The sequence below is a fragment of the Lupinus angustifolius genome, chromosome LG18 (genome assembly GCF_001865875.1).
Source record: "Lupinus angustifolius cultivar Tanjil chromosome LG18, LupAngTanjil_v1.0, whole genome shotgun sequence".
NCBI lineage: Eukaryota > Viridiplantae > Streptophyta > Magnoliopsida > Fabales > Fabaceae > Lupinus > Lupinus angustifolius.
Window position 1 is genome coordinate 11584442 of NC_032026.1, and position 18898 is coordinate 11603339.

General features: G+C 31.4%; 3 protein-coding genes across 3 annotated transcripts; 2 read left to right on the top strand and 1 right to left on the bottom strand.

Moving 5' to 3' along the window:
* Positions 1238–3432, top strand: LOC109333478 (alternative oxidase 3, mitochondrial-like). The gene is made up of 4 exons (XM_019568980.1): positions 1238–1650; positions 1756–1884; positions 2490–2978; positions 3222–3432. The coding sequence occupies exons 1-4, from the start codon at positions 1348–1350 to the stop codon at positions 3279–3281; spliced, it is 981 nt and encodes a 326-aa protein (XP_019424525.1). The 5' UTR covers positions 1238–1347; the 3' UTR covers positions 3282–3432.
* LOC109332730 (ubiquinol oxidase 2, mitochondrial-like) lies at positions 5422–6093 on the top strand. The gene has a single exon (XM_019567740.1). It carries the CDS (start codon positions 5554–5556, stop codon positions 5965–5967), a length of 414 nt encoding a protein of 137 aa, XP_019423285.1. The 5' UTR covers positions 5422–5553; the 3' UTR covers positions 5968–6093.
* On the bottom strand, positions 9828–17419 carry LOC109333205. The gene is made up of 4 exons (XM_019568552.1): positions 16715–17419; positions 11525–12133; positions 10636–10927; positions 9828–10101 (listed from the first exon to the last, which is right to left on the bottom strand). Exons 1-4 carry the CDS (start codon positions 17330–17332, stop codon positions 10067–10069), a joined length of 1554 nt encoding a protein of 517 aa, XP_019424097.1. The 5' UTR covers positions 17333–17419; the 3' UTR covers positions 9828–10066.

The following is an 18898-nucleotide window of genomic DNA, read 5'->3' on the forward strand; positions in this document are numbered from 1 at the left end:
CAAATTTTTATTCGCTGGGGAAATAAATTATCTCATTGTATAAAGAGATACTTTATTCTCTATTTTGAAAGTGAAAACTGAAGGGTAATTAATTATATTTTTGTTTGTTTCAAGTTTTGTAATTTCAAGATCTATTCACTTTTTTCTGATTATAACCATCCCCCATTTGCTTGTCAATCTTCACAATCGCTTTATGATTCAAACATTAGGTTTTTTTTACAACTTCATATACTTACCATATGTTTGCATTGACATTGTAGAACTACATGCAACGCCGATTTTAACATAAATGTGAAGTCCTCTCATCGAAAATTGGCTGGATCGTTAAGCGACCACGTATCATGTTCTTCAATCTATCATATTTGATACTTCGTTAAGTTTACATAGATTTTTTCTCCCATCAAACATAACCCCTTGATTTAGTATTTTCTCATTTGAGTGAATAAAACTAAATTTTCACTCGTCACCTACACAATATAATATAAATGATATCTTGCACCAACTTAACATATTATTTGCCTCATAGTTATATAGAATTACACCCATGCTATGCTATTCATTTTTTTAGAACTTTCAAGGTTGTTATTATTTTAATTTTCTTGTCCAATTTTTGGAACTTTCAAAGTTGTTATTGTTTTAATTTTCTTGTCCAATTTGCAATCTCCTGACTTTGTCTTCTTTCTCTTTTTGACCTACCTTCGTCACGACCTAAGGATGGAAAGCCACCATTCAACATATAATAATTGAATACTTATCATCCACTATAATAATAGATGATATATTAAGAATGAAACTATGTACATAATATTAAAAGTCCAATAATAGTAACAATTAATAATCTGCAGTCAGCACAGAAGAATAGTCCAACTGCAACATTAATCATTCCAGTGATCATTGCCCTTCAATTGTTCAATCTAACTGCTCATAATTACAGGGTCCATTCCATATCCTTAACTAATAGGTGATAATATTTTATTGGTTGAGAATATAGAATGAGACAACAATAAACATTAGTGAAAATATCTTTATCCATCCACCCTCATATTACAGAATGTAATATTTTATTACTTTTTACTTTTTAATTTTTCTTTTATTAAATGTCAATATGTAATTAGTTTGGAATAAGTAATGAAACAGTTGGAATAAGTGATTTGTATCCCTCTCATTATAGTTTCCTTGGCTGGGTGACCTTCCTCTCTTCTTCCCTTCTCCATGGTGGATCCTTCTACACCCTTTCACGTTATCTTGTGACCAAGTCAAAATTGAACACTAAAAAATAAAAATAAAATCCATCCCTATAAATAGATCTCCAATTAATTCTGAACCAATTCATCACTAAATTTCATCATGAAGAATATTCTTTTAATGAGGTCAGCGGCACGAGCTCTGTTAGGCAGTGGTGGTCGGAACTACCACCACCACTTCTCTACCGCGGCGGTTGTCAAGCAGAATGGTGGCGGCGCGTTTGGAAACTCCTACTGGAGGAAGATGTCATCCTTACCGGATATAAAGGATCAAGAAGATTCAGAAGATAAGAAAAAAGAGGTCAACAACAATAACAACAACGCGGTCATTTCTAGTTACTGGGGGATCACAAGGCCAAAGATTCAAAGGGATGATGGGACTGAGTGGCCATGGAACTGTTTCATGGTAAGGATCTTTTAAGAGTTTGAAATTTCAAATAATTCCAATGTTTTAAATTGCCATCACAAAAGTGTTAAATAAAATACATAATTTTTATGATGTCTATGGCAGCCATGGGACTCATATCGTGCAGATGTGTCAATAGACGTGACCAAGCATCACGAGCCTAAAACGATCGGGGACAAGTTTGCTTTCAGGACGGTCAAGTTTCTAAGGGTTCTCTCAGACTTGTACTTCAAGGTTTGTTCAAGCCTACATATAAATTTAATACGTTAGAATTGTACTAAACAAATAAATATGAACAAAACAGATTTGGAATCTTACGCCTGTGTTTGACTTAAAAGGAATTTGTTTTATGTACAGCTAAAGATAAAGTTTTAAGATGTTTGTATAAATAAGAGATAAAGAGTGAGAGATAAATATAATTTAATTTAATTTGTTATCTTGTAAAATAAAGTTATCAAATTAATGTGGTCAATGCTAATAACACTTACCCCCATTTGTTTTCTGACAAGGTATCTGACACTACAAATATTTTTGGATAGTTTTTTTAAAATACAAAACAATAAGGGAAGGCTTATCCTAAAATGTAGATGTGTGTAAAAAGAAAGGTGGATGCGAAAAGTACTCCCTATAGGCTATAAGATATAGATTTATAGATACATTGTTATGTCATGCAATTCCACTAGATTAAGCCATTTTTAGCTGCATTTGATTATACATAATCATTAGTCACGTTTAGATATTGTATACTATACCAAAGTGATTCACAAGTTCAATAGTTGCACTTTAATGATAAATATAAGAAATTTGATCAATGAAATTCATTTGAACTATGCTTTCAGGAGCGGTATGGCTGTCATGCAATGATGCTGGAAACAATTGCAGCGGTTCCAGGAATGGTGGGAGGAATGCTGCTACACCTAAAATCTCTTCGAAAGTTTCAACACACTGGTGGTTGGATAAAAGCATTGCTTGAAGAAGCAGAGAATGAAAGGATGCACCTAATGACCATGGTGGAGCTTGTAAAACCAAGTTGGCATGAGAGGCTTCTTGTTATTACTGCACAAGGTGTTTTCTTCAATGGGTTCTTTGTGTTTTACCTCCTCTCACCAAAAACAGCACATAGGTTTGTTGGGTATTTAGAAGAAGAGGCTGTGATTTCATATACAGAACATTTGAATGCAATAGAGAGTGGTAAAGTTGAAAATGTTCCTGCTCCTGCTATTGCAATTGATTACTGGAGGCTTCCAAAGGATGCCACTCTCAAAGATGTTGTCACTGTCATTCGTGCTGATGAGGCTCACCATAGAGATGTTAATCACTTTGCTTCGGTGAGTATCAATTTTGTCTCATAATGTTCATTAAACAATATGTACTTTGCTATGGACAAGGAACAAAATGTCTGCAACTAATGAAATTAAAACAAAAATTAAAAAATAATGACTATTTAATTCTTTTTAATTAATATGTTATGTTTTCATTAGTACAGATACTATTTAGGACATCAAATCATTGTACCTTTGTTATTCACTTTGTTCTGTAACTGAATTTTGTATATTTTTCCACTTGTGCAGGATATTCATCATCAGGGAAAGGAATTGAAGGAAGCTCCAGCCCCTGTTGGTTATCATTGAGTCATTGTTTTAGTCCTTTTGTAACTAAGGAAATTTTAGCTTTTGGTGTCTATTTTTTGTTACCTAAAGGTTGAATAAATTGATTGCTGGGTGTGCATTTAGAAACCATGGATTTTAGAGATATATATTAATGAATTATAGAGATACGGTATATACATTAAATATTGAACTCTCCGTTATTTATTTATTTATCTTTTTTTAATAGTCAACTATAATGCTTTTTAAAGAAAAATAGTCATAAATAAGCTCTTGAACATTTCCATGAGATGGGAAAAATTGTGTTAATAAGTGTGCGTATGATATTAGAATATAAATTAAGTAAGTCGATCTTAAAAACATAAGTTTAATACTTTATAAAATTTTGAAAAGTTATACTTTCAATACAAAATTGATTTTTTACTTTCCATAAAGGATAAATAATAAAACTAGTTAATTGTTTACTTTCCTCCAAGAATCTGGTTGTGATTAATTCGAAATTGTAAAGTATCATTAATCACTAATTAGGTCACCACAAGCACAACTCACTTTAGTATTTCTTTGGGCTTTGACTTCATGTGCTTGAGAAGTTACTTTTCCGGTAAGAATGATTCCAATCACATATTATATCTACTAGTGTAATATCTATATCTATATTTATATCTATACTATTAATAAAGGGAAAATACAAAATAACCACCCATCATGGTGTAATTTGTGTTTTCCCATTTTGCTCTCAATATCTTTTTATTTCTACCAAAAAACCATATAATAGTATTTTCTTATTTTATCCTTATTATCTTCTTATTTTAAAAGTGTATTTAAAAAATTGAATATTAGACCAATTGAATAAATTCAACCATAAATTTAGCGCAAAATATTATATTTAAATTTATAAAATACAAACTATACATTACAAACGATAGGAAAGCGGGTTGACAAACACAACAGTGCATGTCAACACACTGGTTTATAATAAATGTTGAACAGTTATATATATAAAACTTTTATATTGTTATGACATACATTTCTTTCTCATAAGGAGATAAAGACCACTAAATTCATGACATGTGTCATATTTAATCATTTTTTATAAAATTATTTTTAAATTTAAACAAAATAGTATACATGTTATAATCTTACTGATAAAATAAGATAAGTTATCTCCTCATAGATACCTTATTTTCTTGTAATGAACCCATATAATTTACATGGCATGATCTGAGCCCGTTCTAGAAGCCCATCTTTGAGTTGGTTGGACTAATTTGTGGCCTATGATATCTGATCACAATCCATCTGCCCTATATTACTCCAACTAGATACTCATTTTGTAATAACCGTTATCCAAACTAACCCGCGTTATTTCCATTCATTTCCCTTCATCGTAGCCCTTAATCACATCATTAAACGTATCATCGACGATTATAACTCTATTATTATACGCATATGCATGACACTTTACTATATCTTCTCTTCTCGCGCTTCTTTTAATTTATTCTTCATAACCGTAATTCAGTTAAACCCGTAGTTTCTGGAAAACGCTATTTATTATTCTTTTCTAAACGATGAAGCACTTTGCAAGTTTGCATTCACTTCTACGAGCTCTGAGTTCGAACTGTTTCATGGTAAGGATTATTCTGATTCTGTTTGTATGTATTGTTATGCAAATTTCATATAGCGGTGTAGTATGCAGGTTTATGTGAATTTCTTTACATTCATTAGTTTCTCTCAAATTCATAACCTATCCACATAACCTTCAAAATTTTACCACAAGATTAGGAATATGAATATGTATAATGCTTTTATATTGTTATTATCTGAGAAATCTATTGATTATTGAATAATTGAGCTATGTTTTTATTGGAATGCTCATATACATGGTTTTCTTTTGTTTATGTAATGTAGCCATGGTGGACTTATGGATCAAACTTGTCAATTGATCTGGCTAAGCATCACGTGCAAAGAATTTTGTAGACAAAGTTGCATACATGACAGTGAAGCTCCTCAGAATTTCCACAGATGTGTTTTTCAGGTGTGTATATCTCACTTGATCTTAAAATCTACTATATTGCTTGGTCCAAAACAAAATAAAAAAATCCAAAAAGGAAATACCTGTTCTTTTTTGATAAAAAAGAGCTATTATTATAGGTTCAATCATGTTGTTTAATTATAGGACATGTTATTATATGTTGATACAAATGAGCTGTTTAATTTTTCAATCATGATTACAAAATTTGTATCATTTTTTTTATATGTAAAAATGTAATATTATTACCAATAACCGAAATTACACCACATGAGTGGGGGTTGGATCAAAGCATTGCGTGAGGAAGCAGAGAATGAGAGGATGCATCTGATAACCATGGTGGAACTTGTGAAGCCTAAATGGCATGAAAGACTACTGGTTCTTATTGTACTTTACATATTCTCACCTAAGCTGGCTCGTAGAATTGTTAGGTATCTTGAGGAGGAGGCTATACATTCTTACCCGGAGTATTTGAAGGACATTGATAGTGGTGCAATTGAAAACGTACGTTCCTCTCTCTCCAGCCATTGCAATAGACTCTATTGGAGGCTCCCCAAGGATGCAAAAATGAGAGATGTTGTAACTGTCATACATGCTGATGAGGCCCACCATTGGGATGTGAACCATTTTGCTTTAGTGAGTGTCATTCATCACTTAAGTGAGTGTCATTCATCACTTAAGTGAGTGTCATTCATCAATTGAGTAATTGAATGCAATTATGATATTAGAGGTCAAGGCCAATTGTCAGTTATGGCATGTGTCATTTATGTATGAGTTAAAAGATAATTTTTCAAGTCTAACAGACTAGACTACGTCCATGTTTCAGTAATAGTTTAATTATATATTAAATTATTCATCTTATTATCAATTATTTTGAACTTAACAATTTCATAAGCCAACTTCTATGGAAATTTTGGTTATAGCAGTAACTATAAGTGATGGTTTAAAACCTTAATAGAGCCCACATTTTGTGTGGGAACAATATATAATTTTAGCCCGTCTGTCTGTTTTGCTCTTTACCCGTTTGCTCGTTAAGACGGCATGTATTAATGTGGGTGACTCACAAGCTTAATGTTAAAAAAATCATAAAATTCAAATAATTATGATTTAATGAGTCAAAATATATAACAAATCAAGATTTTTGTTTTTTCACTCTTCAGCTTCTTTGTTTAATTTCTTTTTATTTACTTTAATGATTTTTAATTTATTATATTATTTATTAATCCATTAGCCCATTTTAAAACGAGCTAGATATGATTATTTGTCCAAAAATCACATTCGGACATGTACGGACTGGCTTTTGATTTGTGGGTTTTTTGCGGGCAAGATCTGGCCAAGCGGCCTATTTTTCCATTACTAGTGGCTATGTCATTGAGTCGCAGAAGAAGAATGATGTTGTTGCTGCTAAAGTTGCACAAAGGGAATGGAGTGGATATTTGAATCATCAAATATCTAATGGAGTTTCTTATATGACTCATGCCAATGGAGTAAATGGGCTAGGCATTTATTATGATCAGTGCAGGCTCAACAGGGACTGTCTAAAACTTATTCTTCTTCATCATCTCACTTGAATCAAAGTCATGACTACAATTTAATTGGAGATGAGGCAAAAGTAGTTTCAATGGCAAAAGACCAGCACAAATTGCCATTTTCTGCAATTCCAGATTGATAAGAGGTCACCATAGGTTATCAAGATGATACTCTCTGATGCCAAGGATCATATGCATGAGTTATGCAATTTCATAATTTTGGCAATTACTTGAATCAAAGGATTTGAATCAAGAACTACCAATGGTGACAAGAATTCCATTTTAGTCTCATTTATCAAAGAAGTGCATGTGCTGAGACATGTGTGTGTGGAGAATCATCATGAAACAAGGGTGATTCAAAGAATACTTGAAAATGTCAAAACTCTTAAATGGATGAATAAAGTAGAAATGTTATGAACCATACTTTCTCATTGATGGAAAATGTCAATGGTGATTATATCATTCAATAATGTGTTAAAGTTTTTTAGGCAGAATACCATAATTTTATACGTAGGAGTTGTATTGAGTTGTATTGATAACAAAACAAATAAAAGTAGGTGTCCATTTATTCAAAAAATGTTTGGATCATGTTCAAAGTTGTAGCACTGAGCAATACATTTTTTTTAATAAATGAACATCCACTTTTATTTGTAGCAATATCAATAAAATTAAATGCTACTATATACAAATTTTTGATACTGCATGGAAAACTTTTAAACATTGTTGGATGATATCACCATTCATATTTTTCATCAATGGAAAGTGTGCTTCATAACATTTGTAACTTCATCCACTCACATAAGTGTTTTGACATTCTCTGAGTGTTTCCATGATTATCCTTTCACATACGTCTCATCATTGCACATCTTAGATAATTGAGACTACAATAGAATTCTTCTTGTTATCACTAAGAGTTCTTGATTCAAAATTCCTTTCAATAATGTAATTGCTAAGAAGGCATGTCATTAGCTCATGCATATGATCCTTTAAGTCAGAGAATGTCATCTTGATAACCTCTAGTGACCCCTCATCAATATGAAATTCTAGAAAATGATATCATTTCGATCATTTGCCATTGAAACTACTTTTCTCGTCACACCTTCTAGTAAACTGGAATCATGACCTTGATTCACATGTGATGGTGAACAAATAATTGGTCTCAGACAGTCCATGTTGAGCTTGCAGTGATGTTCATAACAATTGCTTAGTCCATTGGCTCCATCCCATGAGTCATATAAGAAACTCCATTAGACATTTCATGATTCAAATATGTACTCAATTCCCTTTGTGGCAACAACATCAATATCTATTCCTCCAATAACATATTCAATGTCTTGAAGTCTTGAAAGACTTTTACCATAACCAGAACCTTATGGTAATGAACTTCTCATGGAGGAACAATAGATTCAGGGGTTTCCTTCAAAGAAGTATGATTTTGAAAAGTAGTGTCATTATTCAAAACATAACTTTTTAAGGTGCAATGTTGAAAAAGAAGGTCGTGCATAAAGGGTTGTTGCATTGCATGAATATGGTTCTTAGGGTAAAGTGAAGGATTCTTGTCTTTCATTGAGAAACAAGAAAAGGCAAGAACGGTTTGAAGGAGACATGGTATACTGAGATTGAAGAACTTTTGCTTCAAGAGAAGTCTCATATCGCCTATCTCTTTGTCTTGATAATGGTATAAATATATGTTGGATTCTCCTCTCATTGCAAATTAGTTTTGAGATGGAACTTTAATCTGATATCAAAGTCATGTATCCACCTTGCAGCTTAGGCTTGTGATCCTTATGTTGGTTGGTTTTTTAGTTGTCACCTGATTTCCAAGTTGTTATTAGTAGCTCTTATCTTACCACTTTCAAGGCTTGTAGTTTCCACTGCTGTTTTATCATCCGTCTATCCTCTTAGATGAAAAAATATGAAATTCGTACACTATGTAAAATATGGGATTGATACAAGGTAATACACCAGGGGTAATGATCTGAAAGAGTCGCACACAACTTGATGGCCATTCTTACCCCAATTTCCTCACGAGCTCGGTCTGGAATTTCAATAGGGAGGTTATAGAATGTGGCTGAAAGGTGTGCAAGCAGCTTTGGCTTAAGCATGACTACTAGAGAACTTGCATTTATTTGTCAGACAAAGTTAAATAGGTTGAACAGGGACAAGTTAAGAGCCTAAGAGTATACATAGACTTTACATCAGGAGCCAAACACCCAACATCTTACGCAATCCATACATAATAAGCACCCCACTTGCACGCATATCATCAATCTCAGAAGTTTCTTTTTAAAAAAAACTCCACCTTAGAAGTTATTGCATTTGAAATGGACATGAACCAAATTTTTTTGAGTACATGGACATAACCCAATATAATAAATGAACAATGAATTAGGCCAACTACTTGATAGTTGTAGTGAAAGTCAATCCTCTGCCACCCACATGCATTAATCAGTTTCATATTGTTTTATGTTAATTCCAATATTGATTTAACATAGTTTTGTTTAAATTACCTGATGGCAACATCAGAGATCAAAATTTGGCTTGTAATTACACATAACCCTTATAAAATTCTCTTATTGCATTCTTTTATTTGAGTTGTATCAGGTAGCCACTTAGTCAACGAAATTCATTGCAGCTCTGAAATTTTCCACCAGTCATAACATTTCCAATTTCCACACGAATACGCGATTCAGAACTTGCTGCCTAACTCCGTGAAATGCATTATTTAAGTTTGAAGCAAAGTAATTTAACTATGCTGCTAGTGTCTGAGTCTGATCATATATAACAAGTAGTCTAATTTCACATAAATCAACAAAATTCATTCATTGTGAGACAACTAAGCATAAATGGATTATGACTACAAAAATGATTCTAATTTCTGAAGAATAATATAAATTTAAAAAAATCTAGAGTCCCTTGAGGAATAATATAAACTAAAAGCATTCATTATGAACTATTTACCTAGAGAAAAATCCTGAAGCATAGAAATTTAAAAAAAAAAATCAAACGACAAAATTCCTGAATTCCACATGATAAGCATGCTTATACTAAAATCTATAGTCAATGAACAAGAAGCTCAAACAAAATCCACCATCAGAGTGAGTCCCTTGAGGAGTTCTGCTTCATAAGTGCAATGAAGTAGTACAAGGCAGAACACAACATATTCGTAAATCCTTTCACAAAGAACTAGAACAGGGTAGGATTAGTATATACATGGAGGCCTCTGGAGTTGCAATAATTGAGGTTTCTTCTTCTCACAGTAAACCTTGTGCCTCAAATTCTTTAGCCACTGAAACACCAGAAAAGAAAACAAATATATATGGTGAGAAGCTAGCACAGATGATAAGTTCAATCATAAAAGGGAGAGTGAGAAAGAAAATCGGAATACAAAATAGCATATGAAGTCTAATGTTCAATGAGAACATTCAAACCAGTATCACTAGGTAGAGAACAATCTCCGAATTAACTTATTAATTACTCTACTCCTAAAGAAAGAAATAATAGTAGATGATAAATTCATATTTCATTTGAGATTCCCTTTCATTATGGATGAAAGAAACACTATTTAAAGAAAATAAAGAAATCCTAAAATAATAAACCACACAAGAGCCGTCACACAACCCAAAAAGGATTAATTACCCTTGATAGTGTGGGAAAAACAAACACAATCATCACTACAACCGAAATCTAAAACAATTGATACATCAAGATTAAACAATAAAAAAGAACTCTAAACTTAGTTGACTTTTTTTATGAATGATGATGCAGAGAGTATATTAAGCATTAAAAACAAAAACAATGAAAGAAGGTGGAAGAAGCTCACCTTTAGAGAAAGGAAGAACCAAGACAACCTGCATAGTTACATTGTTTGGAGGAAGCTGCAAACGTAGAGGGTAAAGCTTTCCATTCAAAGGACTCCTAGTACACACAATGATTCCTTCTAACCCTGTCTCTTCTTCAAACTTACGACTCAATTCTTCAACTCCATTCCCATTGAAAATTAAAGAATACCCTGTCATACCTTCATCACTCACCTCTCCATTGTCTTCAGCAACATTATAGTATATCGTTCGCCCCTCTATTTTTTGGGATGTAACAACTTTCAGATCATTTGACTGCAAAGAAAAACCAAACACAATCAGCACAAATGGGGCAAAAATAAATACTAGATCAAGAATATTTGTTGTAAGAATTTTCCTAAATGAATTTTCATTCTTAACATTCTGATAGACGATTGGTTCCATTACATAGATTTACTATACCTTTCAGCTATCCTTCAATTATAGCAAATTATGCATGAATACAATCAAACTTTTTACAATCGAAAATTTGTTAAGTGCTTTTGTTTCCTGTCTTTGAATGTATAGTATATATTCGCTTTACGGGCCATCATTCTCTGCCACATATACAATACCGCACTGAATATAATAGGTTGTTAATTAACCAGCATTCTAAAGTCATGATAAGATGTTAAAAATCAAAAGATGCTAGCATGACCCATTTTTATTAAAAAAAATATTTATTTAATATATGAAAATTTTAAAAATAGTTTTTCATAGATAAGATTTTAATATTTTGATCCTTTAATCAATATGCTTAATTGCACTTAAGACTTTCTATAGATGAAAACAAATTCCAAGAAAAATGCAAAATTGAACATTAAGCAGAAGAACCCAGATAAATTTTTTGAATCTTTTTCAAGAATCTCATACCTGCTGCTTGAAAAGGCTATTAGATTTAGCATGTGGTACAGGTGATGATGGCACACTGTTTTCAAACAGGTGAGAATCCTCCTCTGTCAAGGGTGGAACAGAAGGCAATTTCTGAACGGTAGAATGAACATTTATCTCCAAAACATCAACATCCCACAATATCCAATCCTGAGTTGCAGTCCTTTGCGGAATATCATGCGTAACGGTGTTCCTCCACGGTGGTAATCCTCCATTTGCTCTAAGGAAATTACCATAACGTGTCCTAAGCTTAACATGTGCTCCATCTTTTATTGGTTCCCACTCAACCGAAGAGTCGAGCCTAGAGGGTTGAGTTTGAAGAGCCTTGCAGCCTGTCATACCGAGCAAGAAGGGTTGGTTGGAGGCGGTGAGGTACATCCCATAACAGCTCCTGAGGCGAATGATATTGTCGTAGTGAGAGACGTACTCAACTTGCCACCGTGCATTCTTGGAGGAACCATTGCGGTTTTGAGTGACGGATTCCATGTCCTCCTCCGCGAGGAGGTACTTATCATGGGTGCTTCGGAGGCGCACCGCCTTTGCGTGGTGGAAAAAGTCCATACCGGTTTTGATCTTGTTGGAACTTGGTGTCTGCATGGAAAAGAAATTAGAATAAACCCAAAGAAGTTAAAACTGATGTGAATAAAATGGTACTTTTTGTAAGTTTCAAATTTCAAGTAGATGATATAGAAATGGGTAGTGAATTGGGTTGTGACTTTGGTGATTGGTATTTATGGGTGCATAAAAGAGGGACCAGGTTGTTCTTAGCTAGTTAACGTGTGTTTTAGTCAAAGGTAAAAGTTAACGTGCTTAAGGAAGTTTCCATGTACGTGTGTTTGTGTAAACAGTGTGTGTACTGTGTCAAAAATGAGAAGAGACAGTCGTAGCTGGCGACTGGGACAACATGTAAATTGTGTGGACAAACTAGTTAATATCATATAATCACTTGGATATATGTTTGATGCGTGTGATGTGAGAACATCAAAGATATAGAATGTAGATAGAAATGTATGAGGTGGTACTCAATCATTGACATTTTTTTGCTCTTTCACCTCAGTATTTTTTTATGGATTTAATATTTATACACTAATTTTTACAGTGTCAGCACATCCATACCATTCATATGTTAGTTAGTATTGATTTTCAAACAAGAGTATTACAAATTAATGGTGGACTGACAGTGTAAAAAACTTTACACTGTTAGGGCATAGATTTTAAACTCTTTTTTTATTTTTATATGTATATTTGTATTTGTATATATTATATAACCGCCACCCTGGGTTCAAAAGGTAGTATTATGGCTTCACATCATTGAAGAAAATAAAATTCTATATATCCTCTTTCGATCTATTTTTTTATCTAAAAAAAATCAATCTATGATATGATGTATGAATACTGACCTTCAAAAAATTATGCATAAATACAGATTATATTTACACGCTAGTTATATTAATATAGGAGTAAACTTTATTTATGTTTTCAAGCCAAATACTAATATAAAGGTAATATGTAGATAGCTTTTTCATTATTTATTGATAAGGCATCATACTTTTTCATATTTTTTTATGAGAAAAAAAATGTATACATCGACAGTATATAAGTTTTATACATTGTCATTGTATTATTTATCGTTGATATTTAACGTTGATTAAGTTTTCAAAAAGATAATCTAATACGACGATGAGTGAATGTTGGATGATGAGTGCATTTGTAAATCTTTATACTGTATAGGTTTTAAACTCTATTTTTTATTTGGACTTATCATACTTGATTTAATGGACTTTGGAAAATGATTTTATCAACTAAAAAACTAATACGACATTTGTTGAATGTTTAACATTGAATTATAATAAAAAAAACAACAAGATATTAGATAGAGGTATATGTAGGAAAAAAAATTACAAGTGTTACAAAAAAAAATGTTGATAAATATATGGGACAATTGAGACCAAGTTAAATATGAAATATGATTTTTTTTAACCAAGGATGTTTCAAACTTAAGAGAATGTGAAAATACGAAGATAATATAAAAGATATGTACTGTTTTTCACTTTTTCTTTAAAAATCTATATAAGTTCGTGATTCATCCATATTAAAAATCAGTATCATATTAATGATAAAATCCTAAATCATTTTTTATAAAAAAAAAATATATCTCTTTTTAGTAAATATATACCGGATTGCATTGAGTTTAATTAATAGAAGAAATTATAATACAAGTCAATCCAATCCATTGAATTGGGTTAAAATCTTTAAACAAAACACGGTAACCCAATCAGATTAAATATCTACATTTCAAGTAAGATTGGATTGCTGACTCAGCTCAAGTCAATCAAAATTCACAATCAGTCACATTGATGATATAATATGGTGAGTTATTGGAGCTTGATAAAATTAGGTTTGTGGCTTCCTTAGCGTGTTTAAGGATACAAAGAAATTAGAAAACAAATTAAAAAAGGCATCAGAGATAAGAATACAAATGGTGCACTCAACCCAAAATAGAAAATAACAAAGCATAAAGCAAGAGAGACACATGCAAGAAGGAAATGAAACAAATACTGAGGCATAAGCTATGAAGCATGGATATATATCTGGAAAGAGACAAATGCCATTAAGAAGCATGGAACTAACTTTACCACTAAGAAAGAAAAGAAAAGAAAAATCATGAGGACAAGTATTTTTGTTAACAAAAAGTATTATAATGAGAGTAAATACTCATTTCAGTATTTTAATATTTTCAATTTGATCCCTCAAAAAATTGAAAAATCTAAAATAATTCATAAAAAATTAAATATGGATTAAATTAATTTTTTAAACATGTTTTATAATACCTGATAGAAACTAGTTTGACTCTTAAAATAATTAATTTGACGTCCATTTGAATTTTTCGAGATCATTTGAATTTTTCAAATTTTAAGGAAATAAACTGGTAAGGTTAAAAAATATAAAACATTAAAATTAATATTTACTCTTATCTTAACCAATAAGAAAAGGGCCACAAAATTAAACACACTTTTTTGCACTTTCTGCACTCTCATTGTATCATTCATATTTAATTATTATTGACTTTTCAAAAAAATATTTAAATAGATAATAAATAATATAATGATTATGTATGAATCTTTACTGTGATATATGTTACACTCTTATCTTACAATGAAAAATGACCCACAAAATTAAACACTTTGGTTGAATATAACCAGCTGACTGGAAAGTGTTACTGTTCCAGGCTTTAGCAGTGCCAAAGGAAATTTAATACTACATAAATATGACCACTCTAGTGTGAAACCATTTGTTTAATAAGAGTGTGAAAACATTTATGTGTATTTTGGTGGGTGGATGAAACGTGTCATATAACATTTTCGTGAGTGCGGAAGAGTTGGTGAAGGCATGGAGCAACAAATATACAAGTCTCTCAAATCCAACCAATTCCCAATCAATTGCTTAGTAGACTTAATGGTGTACTATTTAGATCATATGCACTTTAGTTCTGCATAATGATCACTAACATGAAACTTTATCTAATTATAAAACACCTCTAAAAAATATTTAAAATAACACTTTTTATGTATCAAGGTTGTCACCACAAGACATACAAACACATGACATACAAAAAGATTAATTCCTTTCCAGATAGAAAGATTACAAATATTTATACAAGTTCTCCCAATATGGTTTTTCCATTCAAATCACACAAATTAAACATGTAATATCATGTTGAATGAATTCAATTAACAACCAACCTGTTAGCTAAGCATTGTTCTAAAAAAATTGACTTTCACAAATATTGTTGCTCACAAGTAGAAGGAAATGTATATCAAAAATTTATATTTTATGCTCATTAAATAGTATTATGGTCATACATGAAAAACAGAAATATATACATATAGTGTAAATAAATAAAAGAAATAGTTTGAAGCACAAAATGACAAAAAATGATATTTTTTAGTTTTATAAACAATGATTTTTTACGTTTTAGGAGAGATTAGTCTTCACATATGATTAGAAGAGTCATTAATGTACACACAAAAATGGTTAAAATAAAATAAAGACTTATTCTTAATATTTAAATGATTTCAGTTTAAACTTTCATTTAAATGAAATGAGTAACTAAAATAATGTCCAAAAATAAAATAGAAAACTATATGTGGTAGTGAGAATTGTCTGTTTTTTGTAAACCAGGACAAATTTATTTTGACAAAAATAATTATTTAATTCTGTTTTGTTAAAAGACTTTTTAAATAAAAAAAACCCATTAGCCGACTCATATCTTATAAATCTGTGGCTTATAAGTCTTTTATTATAAGACGTAAGGGAAGTGTCACAAATAAACAAATTAAAAAACAATATATTATCAACTTTTATCATTTTATTTAAAATCAATAAATTTTTGTCATCGAAAATAAATTTTTATGAACATGATGTTAGTCTAATATAGTAGGTTCTGCTATATTCTCAAACTAAAATATATTTAAAGTTTGATTCCTATAAATAACATTTGTTAGGATAGAGAGCCAAGAGAGCCAAGTGAAATAATTCTTCACTCGTAACCGGATCAACAACATTTGATAGTAGTACCCAATAAAAAGAATGGAAACAATATTTTGTCTCTTCCTTATTCATTTATAACCCTCAACAATTATTTGTCATTTCACAAGCTAATTCTATGGCATACAATCATCTAACTCATTATATATATAATATGATTTTCAACTTTTTAGATGATATTTCAACCTAGAAATGACTTCAGTAAATAATTCCAGTCACTTTCTATTCAAGGAGGATTCGTCAAGCCAACCGTTTAATAGAAGGCATAGAGCGTGACAATAATCTGTTTATTATTAACCTATTATATATATAACTAATATTTTTTATATGTGATTGTTCTCCTGAGCGTTCACTAACGGAACCTTCCAACTATTGCTTGCATGATATCTAAAAATCTCTCTGAGCAAAGTAGTATAATCTCTGTACTAGTTAAACATTTCAAACCATAATTTTCAATCAATAATCAACCTAGTAAGAAATTTCACCAAGGAGAAAAAAATTAAATGACAATAAATGAAATTTAAGAAATAAATAAATAGGAAAATGTGAACAGGTGCTTAATTCACTTCTAAAGAATTTCAAAATAGAAAATAATCAAAATATACCTTACAATAACACACGTACCTGCACCGTGAAGTTGCGTCGTTTTGAAGACACCGAGTTCAACGAGAAAACGGAAATGGGGAACATCGATTCCGAATCTGAAACATCGCCAGAAGAATCAAAAGACGAATCAACACTCTCCGAGAACAACAACTCATTCATCTCTTCATTTTCCTCTTTCAACTTCACACCTTCAACATCCCATAGAACCCAATCCTGAGTGGCTGAACCAAACGGATCATCGTGTGTAACGGAATTTCTCCACGGCGGTGTTCCTCCATTTGCTCTCAAAAACTTCCCGGACCAGCTCCGAAGTTTCACTTGAAAACCGTCGCGAACCGGTTCCCAATCGAATTTCCGTTCTAAACCGTTTTCGAAGTTAGTTTGGAGAACACGGTTTCCTGTCATGCCGAGAAGGAACGGTGTGTCCGTTGCCGTTAAGTATTTTCCGTTACAGCTTTTCAACCGCACTCGGTGGATGTTGTTGGTTACGTCTTCGACGGTTTCAACCGTCCATTTGGCTCTTTTGGTTGACCCGTCACGGCTCTGACGAACCGTTTCGCAGTCGTCGTCAGCGATGAGATACTTGTCGAGGTGGCTGCGAAGTTTGATGGATTTTGTTTTGGTGAAAAACTCCATTAGCGGTTGATGATAGTGAAGCTGCAAAATTATTGCAATAATAATTTATGCACTTGTTTGATGATGTAGCGAAAGGGAATTGCGCGGCTATATAATGAAGATAAGGGACTACACAGTAGAATCGAGTTTAATTTTGATATGGATACAACTCAATTAAAATCCACAAACTCATTAGCGAATAACTATTTTTTTTTTATCGGCAGCGAATAACTATTACAAATCCACTGCTCTCACAGATATGTGTATATATAGATATTTAATGGGATGTGAAACTATTAATTCGGTTTGTATGAAATTAATATAGAAAGTAATGTAATCTTTATCGAGCAAATTCATGCACTTAATAGATTGAATTGTATTTAATTTATCTTTCATGCATAATTTTTAAGTCAAGTTCAATTGAGTTGATTTATAAATTAAATTTATTATCTAAATCAATGATGTAAAAACTGTATTGTATCGGTCAGTTTAACCAAAAAACCGGTGAATCAAACTCCTAACCGATACAATACAGATGTTGAATCAGCCAAGTATTAAAACCGGTCAAAATTGTTGAACTGACCGGTATTTGACTAAACCGGCTGATTTATACACATATTGTTTTTGAAAAAAACTTAAAAACTCATTATAAGGTGACCTATCTTTCCAACTCTTCTTCAACACTTCAAGGCACATGCTTCCAAGGCATATTTAGATTACATATTTTTGTTCCTAACATTTTTGTGTAATCTCAATGACATTTGTTTATTTGTTTTGTAGAGTGAGTTGTGAACTTGTGTCATTTATTTATATGTTGCAGTTGTTAAGTGATCCTTTTGTATTGATATATGTTTTGTAATTTAGACTTTGAATTTGTTAAAGACTTAAAGTTGTTTGTTTATGTGAATTTTGAGTAGATTATGAATATGGATTATAAATTTGAGTATCTACGTATTTGAAATTTTTTTGTTATAGGTTTGTATATATATATAAATATAAATAGGTATGTCCAGTTTAACCGGCATACAGTTTAATTACTGAACCACAAGTTGAACCACTATATCACTATACTAGTAGCCTGACCGGTTTGATAACCGATACAGTTTTAACAAAACTAATCTAAATAACAAATTGAATTTCAATCAAGTTTATTCAATTAATTGTTAGATTTTGAAGTTGAATAAGTTCAAAAAATTTGTTAATGATATAAGATTTTGTCATGGACAAATGTGTAATGTATAGACTATAGAATTAAAATTTCATTTAATGTATCTTTCATTTTCCCTTTATTTTTCATAAATAATATATAAAGAAAATAAAAATGAATGAAAAAAATAAATAAATTTAAATATTTGATGTCATATATGACACACTTCAAGCCAGATTAGTTCATTGTTTATAAGATAATAAAATATTCTTAGTAATACAAAAAAAGACTATTTAGTTACATTTCGAAAATGATTTCTAGTCAAATTGTTAATAAGCATTTTATTGCATAAAAAATAAGTAAGTAAAAGAGATAAAAAGAGAAAAAGTAAAACAGTTAAAATTATTGGTCGAATTAGATGATGTTATATATAATTAATG

Bases quoted from the DNA above. Each gene is read 5' to 3' on its own strand.
- LOC109332730 (XM_019567740.1), top strand. From the start codon at position 5,554: ATGAGTGGGGGTTGGATCAAAGCATTGCGTGAGGAAGCAGAGAATGAG.
- LOC109333478 (XM_019568980.1), top strand. From the start codon at position 1,348: ATGAAGAATATTCTTTTAATGAGGTCAGCGGCACGAGCTCTGTTAGGC. The intron at 1,651-1,755 runs GTAAGGATCTTT...TGTCTATGGCAG, and splicing joins GGCCATGGAACTGTTTCATG to CCATGGGACTCATATCGTGC. The intron at 1,885-2,489 runs GTTTGTTCAAGC...CTATGCTTTCAG, and splicing joins TCTCAGACTTGTACTTCAAG to GAGCGGTATGGCTGTCATGC.
- LOC109333205 (XM_019568552.1), bottom strand. From the start codon at position 17,332: ATGGAGTTTTTCACCAAAACAAAATCCATCAAACTTCGCAGCCACCTC. The intron at 10,928-11,524 runs GTATGAGATTCT...TTTTCTTTGCAG, and splicing joins ATAGCCTTTTCAAGCAGCAG to TCAAATGATCTGAAAGTTGT. The intron at 10,102-10,635 runs GTGAGCTTCTTC...CTGGTGTTTCAG, and splicing joins GGTTCTTCCTTTCTCTAAAG to TGGCTAAAGAATTTGAGGCA.